The 11219-nt window shown below is 39.2% G+C and overlaps 1 protein-coding gene across 1 annotated transcript in view; it reads right to left on the bottom strand.

Moving 5' to 3' along the window:
- Positions 1-323: 323 nt before the first annotated feature.
- Spop (speckle type BTB/POZ protein) overlaps positions 324-11219 on the bottom strand; it is an 80522-nt gene continuing 69626 nt past the window's right edge. The window contains exons 7-10 of the mRNA XM_027924680.3: positions 7675-7730; positions 7090-7212; positions 3456-3598; positions 324-2002 (exon numbers count right to left, since the gene is read on the bottom strand). Of these exons, the coding sequence (XP_027780481.1) occupies positions 1858-2002; positions 3456-3598; positions 7090-7212; positions 7675-7730 (467 nt within the window). The 3' untranslated portion in view covers positions 324-1857. The remainder of the gene's footprint in view (positions 2003-3455; positions 3599-7089; positions 7213-7674; positions 7731-11219) is intronic.

The raw sequence follows: 11219 nt of genomic DNA, 5'->3' as shown, positions 1-11219 counted from the left end.
TTTTATGTGGTGCTGAGGATCGAACCTGTGCCAGGCAAGAACTCTACCATTGAGCCATAACCCTAAGTAGAAAATTAAATTTGTAAAGGCTAAAGTTCACCAAAAGGAAATGTTAAATTAAATAGGTTGAAGCTCCATTGAAACTAAAAAAAAAAAAAAAAAAAAAAAAACCTTGGCAGAACAGCCAATTCATTTTCCCGTGTATCCTGCTTGTCCTAACAGTGCTATGAAGCAGGCTAACAGGGAACCCTAGAATATTCTTGTGAGCTCACTGGAGTTAAGGCAATTTTTCTGGAAACACATCAAGTCAATGACAGGACCAGTAAGAGACAATAATTTCCCTTTATTTGATCTCCACATTTGTGTCCCCTGGATCTTTTAATATTTAGTTAGGAGAAAAGAGATTGGGGATTAAGTCTTAAAACATACAGGATGCAGAAAAGCCCAGTACAATCACTTGCCTTGGCAGAGGTAGGGGCCTGGTCCTTCATTAGGATATGGACTCTCAATACTCAAGAACAAAAGATTGGCAGATGCTGATAGCTCACAATGGAAACCTGAGATTATAAAAATAAATAAATCCCTTCTGCTTATTAGACATTTCAAACATAATCCCTGCAAGATGAACGATCAAACTAGGCCTTCAAAATCCTTTAAGCAAGGAACTCAGACTCAAGAGACAAGCCAGGTGAGTGAAAACAAAAGACCAGAGATACCACACAGTACAAAATAGTAATTATTTATATTTTCAAAAAGAAAAAATTAACATTTGGAAGTTCTCCCCTGTAGGAAGAGGGCTAAGAAGGAGGAACAGGACTGGCTCCTATGCAGGTGGCAAGTCAGGTACAAACAGCTGAGCAATCTGTGCTGGGACTTTTTTCACACAGCATTAATAATAAAATTTCCTTTTTTCTTCTCTTCTTTTTGTTGTTTTTGTTTTGTGTGTTTTCAGATTTCTTGTGTTTTTTTTGTTTTTGTTTTTTAGAAAAAAGGGAAGGGGGAGGGAAGAGAAATAAAATCAGAGAAAAATGCCAAAAAACATTTTCCACAATATCTAAAAACAGAGAACCATAGTTCTTGTCAAGACAGCATGAATTCTGGATGAATTTTTTTTTCCAGTTTTCAACACCAATAAAGATTTTTGCAAAAGCCACTATCATCAGAACACTTATCTTCCAGATCAAATAACCTCTTCCCCTTTTGCCTTTGCTTGTCACTTTCATAAGAGGATAAAAGGATGTATTCTGTTCTTGCAAAAAATAAGTGCTAACGAGAGAGCTCTTCTGATACTTGTGTGGTGGTGAGGAGTTTTCACAAACATCCAAGCTTCAGCACAGTTGGAAGGACTAAAATTTGCTTCTCTCAACATAAATACTATTAGAATTCACAAACTGATTTTGAAAAATTCTGCAAAAACTCTTCTTTCCTTTTCCCTTCTCTTAAAACTAAATGTCCTTTTTTTTTTTTCCTTTCTTCTTTTTCCTTTTTGCTCCAGGCACCTGACAATTTGTTCTGCTCAGTCAGATGCAGGCAGGTTTCTCCGAAGTACCACGACTGGGATGTGCTCAGGGCCAGCACCTAAACTGAATCCCAGAGTCAGACTTGGTCAAGCCAAAGGGAACACGGTGACGCAGCAACAGGGTTTTCATTAGGTTGAGTAGCCCCGAGTCCTGGGCCTTTCCCTCCCCCCGGCTTCCCCAAGTTATTTAGTGCTGTTTCAAAAGTCTGGGGCCACGATGCAGTCTCTTCCCCACAACAGAGTAAAGCTCCACAGATTGCGCTGTCTACCTGGTGGTCAGTGGCAGCAACAGGGGCTGCTGCTTCTGGAAAATCTGGAGTCTTGCAAAAGGCAGGATCTTAGGATTGCTTCAGGCGTTTGCGGGGAGGTCCCAGGAAAGGGCACTGTGCTGAAGCCAGAGAGCGATATGCTTCAGCCACCAAGTGGGGATGTGACACTACCATTGACTTCCATCCAGAGGTCTCCAAGACATCTGAAGCATGACTAAGAGAAATGCAGAGAGAGAGGGATTATCAAAGGAAGTGAGCACAAGACAGATGAACAGCCACCTAAACAGCCTAATTTTCCAAGGTTTGGTGTAAAGGGTATTAATGAAAGACTTTGCTTGGTAGACAGTGGCAGACTGGTGACCAGACTGTGGCTATTGTGATTCTGAATACCAAGACTTTGAGCCACTATACTATCAAAAAAAAAAAGTGGAATTTAGCTCTTCTTAACTTTGTCAATGTTCTTTACATTCACTAATGACGTTAATAAGGAGAGAAGCAAGGGTTGCCTCAGACAGACAGCTCTGAGCGTCCACCTGGCTGGTCTGTAACCTCAGGGCAGATCATAGTTTGGAGCCTACCTATTTGTCAAAAAAGAGAGAATAATAAACCACTTTTCATTCAACGGTTGAATTAATTTATAAAAAAACACCTAGTACATAGTGAATCTAGTACATAGTGAACACTCAATAGTACTAACATTTATTGGTTTCCTCCCTCCCACTTAGAAATAATCTTATGCTGGGTATGGTGGCACATGCCTGTAATTCCAGCAGCTTGAGAGGCTGAGGCAGGAGGATCAAGAGTTTAAAACTAGCCTCAGCCACTGTGAAACCCTAAGCAACTCAGTAAGACTCTGTCTTTAAATAAAATACAAAAAAGGGCTGGGGATGTGGTTCAGTGGTTAAGTGCTCCTGGGTTGAATCCCCAGCACACACACAAAAACTACACCTAGAGGACCTTACTTCCTTTATTTGGGCATTTTTAAATTTTAAATATTGTTTGTTCATCTACCTGGAATGTCTCTGACCTGTCCCACCCCAGAGCTACTGTTATGAGGGCCTCCCCACCCTAACTTTGCTTCCCATCAGGCAAGGGAATAGAATTTTCCCCTCTGAGAAGACAGGCTGCAGTCACTACTTCTTGTGGCCCTTTTGAAGTTTTTCAAAAGCACTATGGCCAGGTCACCTGTCACTTAGAATAAAAAAAAAAACACATCTAGTTGAATGTTTCTCCAAACAGAATATTTACGTCTCAGCTACCGATCATCCCTTCTCTTTTTCCCATTCCACAATAGATACATTTTACTAATTCATTAAAAAATATGCTTCTATTCTCCCAGAAATCTATGTCTTTTATTAAGTCAGTGAAGGTGAAGTAAAGATGCTATCATCTGTGGGCACACAGCTTTTCAGGAAGCAAATGATCATTTTCATCAATTCCATTCAGTATTTCGAAGTAAAACACTTAACTTACCAATAGGATTCAATCCATGAAAGCAAACTATTTTTCCACATTATAAAGCTGAAGGAAAAGATGAGAACTCTATACTTACTACCAAAAAGGTTAACGAAGCTACTTGCCTATTTTACTCACTAATTCAAAGTCTTTCTCATTTCTTTAGCTATCCCAATTATTCTGAAAGAGGAACTTTGAAGATGCCAACTCACTAGTTGATGAAATCCACTGCCTGAGTTTTCAACTGATCTGCGCTGTGGAGGTCAGCCAGGATGAGAATTTCTGCAGCATTTTCCACTGAGAGGTTACTGCAGAGGGCATCCTCACACATGACCTTCAAACGCTCCAGGGCATACTGTAAAACACAAGCACTACTGTCGTCAGAGCAATAATAGCTCTGGGCTGACTGCTACTGAAGTTGTTTTCTTTAGCAGTACTGCTGTATAACCAGAGACCTGAACAGAATTACACAGAGCATGAAAAGCTACAATAGCAATTATAAAACATAACCATACTCTAAAGGTTAGTTGTTTAAACTTGAAATGAAGACAGCTAAAGTAACTTGAGCAGCTGCCATTCAAATTCTAAAGTCTACCTGTTAGGAAAAAATAGGCAATGACAGAATCCTAAAGTTATACTGTATCTGCTGACTATGTTTAAAGTCTTTCTTCAACCATTGCCACCTAGCTTACAAAGGGCATTAATGCTGCAAGCCAACAGGAACATTAAGCTTCCTGCAATCCTTTTATTTAGAGCTGACTAGGGTGAAGCACAGTCCCTTCTACTTAAGCATTGTCACTACCTCGCTCGGCAGGATCTCCCAACTGGCCCATCAGGCAGTGAAAAGGAGCCCCATGGTGACTTTCACCAGCATCTCAGCCACTAGTTGATCTTGAATGAGGGTCATCCAAGGGCCTCCTTCTTTTCAATAGGAAAGGATGAATGAAGTCCCATTTTATTGGGGTTGAGGTTAAGATTCTCAGGGTAAAAGAACAAAGCAGCAGAGACCCTGGATCCACTTTCAGTTCAAAAACTTCTATCTTCTAAGCAAAGGACATAAATGTTCTGGAAATGGAAGGTCTAGGTTAATGCTGGGGCACATTTGATCTAGCTGATTGGGTTTGATGGAACTCTACTACTTACTCTCTAATATGAGATTATGAACTTACTAAGGAACTTCAGGGAAATGAAAGAGGAAAGAAATAAAAGGCGTCACAAAATAAAATGTCATTAATCGGTTCACAGGAGAATGGTTTTGCTTTGAGGCTATCCAGTCTCCTTACAGGTCCCATCTTGAGGGCCTTAGAACTCAATGACATGATGCCCCTCCAGGCTGAATCCTGGCAATCAAATCAGGACAATTTTTATTGTTATGAATTCTGGGTGAGGAGGCATATCTGCTGGCACTCTGATCTCCTGCAGCAAGAAGAGTTTTATTGGTTTTGGTGCAACTTTAATTTTTTACATTTGAGTAACTGAAAAACAGTTTCCATGGAAAATGGGAATGATAGTAGACAAGCAAGAAATGAGGCTGCTGTTTTTGTTTTAAAAGGCTGGAAAAGGTTGAGTAAACGTTCAGTCTTTATACAGTGCTGCAGGGACTACTCCTCTTATCCTTTCTAATACATTCTTTTAAAAGGACTTTCACTGTGAATAGCTCTGATCCCTACTGCATAATTAGACAAAAGTAGCCATTCTTGTCCCTTGGGGGACAAAGTTTTTTTCTTAATTATGCTTCTGAAAAACCTGCCTAATGGTAGTACTTACCCGGGAGATTGAAATTGTGTCTCCCAGGCCTGGCCAACGTGTTTTGTTTTGTTTTTGGTCTAATTACACATGTCCCCAGGAGACTGAAAAAGCTCAGAAGAAGCTGTTTCAGCCTCTTGGGTAAATTCTAGATGTTTAGATCCTTCCATGAAAGATTTCTTACCTCTGCTTTCCTAAAACTCATAGGGATGTGTAAAGGTAAAAATACTTTCAAGTAGGATCAGAGTGAAGGCCATCTTAATGGGAAATTCTGAATGGAATTTAAAAATACACCCTTCAGTTATTTCTCATTCACACATTTGTGATTCAACTGCTTTTTCTTTTAAAAATATGTTTTCTTGGAAATATCATCCTTTGCTGGGAAGTTCAGACTGATCTCCCTGCTCTGGGTGTTTAGAGTAAGTGGACAGTAGGGCTTATGGCTGAGGAATAAGAACCAAAACTTGAGGGACACAGAAGTTTAACCTTGGCTCTAAAGGATGTACAACTGTGAGCCTCTGTATTTCTGTCTAAAAAGTGGGGCCTTGTGGGCTAGGGTTGTGGCTCAGCGGTAGAGTGCTTGCCTCGCATGCATGAGGCACTGGGCTTGATCCCCAGTACATGAAAAAAAAAAAACCTAAAAAGCGGGCCTTGCAATACTACTCATCCTTAACAGGATATTGAAGATGAGGTGAAAAAATACTTGATGTATATAAGCACAAGTGACTACTTTACTGAAAACCACAGAACAGCTAAGGTAGATCCATACAAACTTTATGAAAAGCAGATATTGGGCTGTGTCTTCTACCTTTCCAGAACTGGCAATGAATATAATTTTGCTGTCTCCATTGAAAGCAAGTTTTCCCTGGTCAGAACTGAGGTATACTTGAAGAGTTTGTAATTTTTACATTGCTAATTGTACTAATAAAATCTTCAGAGGTGATAAGAAGGATACAGTTATTATTCCAATCTCTTATCAGGAGCATTGACTGGATCCACATGCCTCACCCTCTATAAACATTTCAAAAAAGCTGATCAATAAAGAGAAAACCTCCACTGAAAACCCAGGCACCTTCCTTTGTCCTCAGGTGTAAAGGAACATTATCTCCCTGAATGAATCTTGGGAAAGCTCTTGGACCCTTCAGCTGAAGCCCACTTCCCCCTCAGACGGGTGTTGTAGACTCACAGCAGGAAGAGGGGCAATCCAGACAGAACACCCTCTTTCTCTGTTGGGGTCAGAAGCCCTTTTAGCTCAGTCACATCAACCACTTCTACCCTCTACACAAGAGAAGCTTCCACAGGGCAAATATTGATCCTTCTGCTTTGCCCTATAGGTGGCATTTCCACAGTATCCAGGGCCTGGGTGGGCCGGCCAGCCACTGAGCTTCATCTGATGTACACACCCAGTGAAAATCAGCTTCTCGGTATGTTTTAGGGACCACTAATCCTCGGAGGTGACCATTGAGACAGGGCTAACTAAACTGGAGAAATGCTGTCTATCATACTCTTTTTCAGAAAATTTGTAGTATACACTAACACGTCACAGGTTCTGAGAAATCCTACAGCAAAATGGAAACTATCTGATTTAGATAAGTTCAGTATCTCTTTTGTCCCCAAAAGCTATTAACTGTCTTATAATTTTGAAGGTATACTTCAATATACCTTCAATATAATACCTACTTAACTAAGCTGAAAATGCTCAACAGTGAAAGACTATTTTCTCATTGACAAAGTTTAAATAACAATGAATTGTAAAACATCTTGTAAATTATAAAGCACAGTTCAAATGTTAGTATGAAACATAACTCTCAATGCGGTTGAAATTTGAGGTAGGGAAAAGAAGAGAGGTAAATCTTGTACTTATCCTTCTTTTCTGTAGGCTGAGGTGACCCTACAGTTCACCATTCAAGGCAGTATGCGTTTGAGAACAAAAAGGATACTATTAATTGCCTTGAAGAAACATATATAAACCAGATTGTCCTGGCCAAGCTAGGATAGATGTCTATTTTACCCACAGTGCAACACAGAAGCCTATTTACAGAACTCAACAGGTCACAATAATTCCTAAGTCCTATAGTCATTTTTCTATTCTTATCTCACCTTGTCAGCAGCTGCCAAAAGATCATCAGCCATTTTGTCGAGATTTGGAGCCTTCCCCGTGTAAATGAAGCACATCATTTCCTTAAAAACTTCAGGCTCCACATCATTGATTTCAACCCGATTCTATGTCAGAAAAATAGAAAATGAGAAACACTCCAACAGAAAAAATTTCCTAGACTATTTTCATGATTTTAAACTTTACTGAAGAGAGACTCTTGTATCATTTTAAACCTAGCATGAACAGAAAATGTCTCCCTGTCCTACAACTGTAATAGTTTTTCTCCCATCCTGTGTACCACCTTTGCTTTCTCAAATACAGGAGTAAAACAACTGTATCTTTGACTTTCCACCTTGATTTTCCTGAGTACTATGAGTAGAAACACACCTCACCCAAAACTGTTTACATGATCTGCCTGGGGATTAAATGAGTCCACTTTACCTGGAATACTAACAGACCACCTCACTCTGCTCTCAGAAGGTGTCTGTTCAGGGAGTTGTGTTCCATTTTAATAAAATAGCAAGAAAAAAATGTATATAGGAAAATAAATCACCTGGATAACATACTTTTCCGTCCTGTTAACATACCTTTTTGCTCTCCTCCATTTCATGTTCAAACATGGCACTAAAAACTGGAGAACGTGCTACAAAGTGAAAGGGGAACAAATATAAGTTATCCCATGAAAATTTCTTGGTTCTCTCCAGTTATGACAAGAGATCATTTTCCTTCTGGTTCCATTACTATAGAAAAGGGACTCAGCCTCAAATTATACCAGAATTATAAAATACCTTTCTTCATAATTATAAAATTTCTTTCTTAATATTCCAAACATCCATATTTTAAGGAAATTATTCCACAGTTACTTTTGTTGGATGACAATGCTATGTCCTTTGTACAGATCTGGAGGGTACAAATGGAAGGTCCCTCATGGTCCAACAGGCAGTCCCACACCTAGGTTTTGGACTAAAACAATGACTCTGTACTTTTCTCTACTTCTAGGGACCACACAGCAAGAAAGTCAAGAGCTGGGCTCAGTAGCATGCACCAACCAGATGAAGTACATGTTCATTTATGTCTTCTTCCAAGCTATGCATTCTTAACAGAGATATCCCCCATTCAAAAGAAGTTAAAAAAAAAAAAAGCTTCATATAGCACAGTGGTTCATGGCCCTTCAAAAGCTTACTCTACCTGATAAAATGACCTTTTTTTTCATATTTAATTTCTCTCATTAGGGAGAATTTAAATTTAGTTTTTCTCCTTAGGAGTAGGGTTAATGAAAGAGGTTGAAAAACAATTCTCTACCCCATGCACATTCTAGTTTAATGAACAGCATGAAAAATAAATTTAATTTCAATGATAAAATGGCTAAGAACCCAAAATTTTCATGTTTCCAAATCAACTGGGGGTATGGGTCAAAGTTGAGACTACCAATCACTACTTAAGAGTGAAAGAACAGATGGCTCATGTAGGAGGCCTTTGAGCTAGCAGGGAACGGGAACTTTTGGTCTACAGTTTTTGTCAGGAAGAACTAATTTTAGCTTTCACCATTTTCTTTCTTTTTTTTACTTTTGGCCTCAAAACATTTCTGATCATTTTCTTATTTATTTATTTTTGTATTACAATTCTTAATACATCATTAGACCATAATTTATCATATCTCTGATTATATGTAAGGTATATTGACACCAAATTCACATCTTCATACATGTATCTTGTATAATGATGAGGGTCTCCTTTCACCATCCATGCTATTCCCCTTCTCCCTTCCTTTCCCTCCCACCTCTATTCCCTATCTAGAGGTAATCTTCCTCCTTGCTCTCCCTCCCAACCCCATTTTGAGTCACCCCCCTTATATCAGAGAAGACATTCGGCATTTGATTTTGGGATTGGCTAACTTCACTTAGCATAATCTTCTCTAATGCCATCCATTTCCCTGCAAATGCCATGATCTTATTCTTTTTTATTGCTAAGTAATATTCCATTGTGTATAAATGCCACATTTTTTAATCCATTCATCCACTGAAGGACATCTAGGTTGGTCCCACAGTTTAGCTATTGTGAATCGTGCTGCTATAAACATTGATGTGGCTGTGTACCTGTAATACACTATTTTTAGGTCCTTTGGGTATAGTCCGAGAAGAAGAATAGCTGGGTCAAATGGTGGTTCCATTCCCAGTTTTCCAAGGAATCTCCATACTGCTTTCCAAATTGGCTGTACCAATTTGCAGTCCTATCAGCAGTGTATGAGTATACCCTTTTCCCCACATACTCGCCAGCACTTGTTGTTGTTGTTTGTCTTCATAATGGCTGCCACTCTTACTGGAATGAGATGGTATCTTGGAGTAGTTTTAATTTGCATTTCTCTGATTGCTAGAGATGATGAGGATTTTTTCGTATATTTGTTGATTGACTGTATATCCTCTTCTGAGAAGTGTCTGCTCAGATCTTTGGCCCATTTATTGATTGGATTATCATTTTTTTGGGGATGCTTATCTTGTTGAGCTCTTTATATACCTTAGAGATTAGAGCTCTATCTGATGTGTGAGGGGTAAAAATTTGTTCCCAGGATGTATAGCCTTCACCATTTTCTAGGGAAATCACTTAACGCTCTGAACCTCAATATTTTAATCTATACCAAAAACACAGCAATTCTCACTGTTCTTATCAGAAGACTTATAGACTCCAGGTACTAATAAACATTACAGTTGAAGATTAAAGAACTAATGATTTTAAAAAACAGAGAGGGGTCCATAGCAGTAGCTATGTCTTAGCGTAGGCAGACAGCAGCTCAAGCGATGGGAATACATAAAATCATCCAAGGAGAGTCAAGTAAAAACTAACTGAAGCACACCTTTAAACCTCACCAATATTTGATGGAATGGTTGAAAAAGAGGGAGGTCACACATTAGAAGCAGCTAGAAAACCAGAAGAAGAAAACCAAAGAAAGGAATCATGTAATATATGAACTGAAGAGTCTCTCAAATTTAGGAACAAGCAGGTCATACATATAACTTTGGAAAACTGCTTTCATAGCCTGGAGGTGAACTGAGGATAAGCGGGAAGAATGAAGTAGAGAATGGATGTGCTAACTCAAGAAATTCAGCTTTGGGGTGGGGGGAGAGAATGAGAATATATATATATGAATAACTGCTAGAGTAAGGTTTCTGGGAAGGCAAAATAGGATCTGAACAGAGAAGAAGTAGAAAGAAACAGTCTGCTCTCCACCTGAAGCAGAACTCCTCTGCCCCTGAGAATGTAGGCGAGAGGCAAGAGTCAAGGGTGTTCCTGTAAAAGGGTTTCAATATTCTCTTGGAAGAAGTAGGCAAGGACATCTTACAGGAGCTGGAGGCTAAAGGAGAGTGGCTAAAATATCTATTGTTGAAAGAAATAAAGGGAACAAATTCTGCATCTATAGAAAGACATTTTGGCAGTGTTGAGGGCCTTGCTAGGCATACAGATATGTTACTAACCTAAGAGTTAACAACATTTTTTAATGTTAGTAGATGTCGAGTAGAAACAGGGAATGGGAAGATGTTAGACTAGGTAGATTATGCTTTGCCAGGTTTGTACTTTAGAACGAGGAAGCTGAGTATCCTAAGAAGCATTTTGCCTTAAAATTCATGTTATCTCCTCACAGATCTTATGATCTGAAGAGAAATGTGTGTGGCTGTCTGCTACTCTTTCTTGTGTGGTGAAATCAGTCCTCTCTGGTCAGTTCCTCTTTTGGGTCAGTGTTTCTTGTCTTACAGGCAAAAGACCTATTAGATGGAGACTTGACCCTCCGTGTCAGGGACAATCACGTCACTCTCATATGTTTATATCAAAGTGAGGGCTAGGCCCTCTAGGATTGGGACTCAGCCAGATGGTATTTATCCTGAGTACAAAATCCTCTCTTTTATATCTGAACCCTATCTAGGAGCTGATACCAGCTCCTAACAAGTATCCTGACACTACTCTTGGTGCGAATGCATTCAAAACCTTTGCACATCATTTTTTACTCCTTGAAAATGGTGGCCTAAGTCCACTACAGAGAGGAAAAACAGAAATGCCATTTTTTTATGGATATCAGTCTTTTGGTTATGAGAGCTAATGTCATAATATAAAAGTGTATTTATCTGCAGGTCTTTTTGTG

Source organism: Marmota flaviventris, chromosome 17 (genome assembly GCF_047511675.1).
Source record: "Marmota flaviventris isolate mMarFla1 chromosome 17, mMarFla1.hap1, whole genome shotgun sequence".
NCBI classification, from domain to species: Eukaryota; Metazoa; Chordata; class Mammalia; order Rodentia; family Sciuridae; genus Marmota; species Marmota flaviventris.
This window is presented reverse-complemented; position numbering and strand designations above follow the sequence as displayed.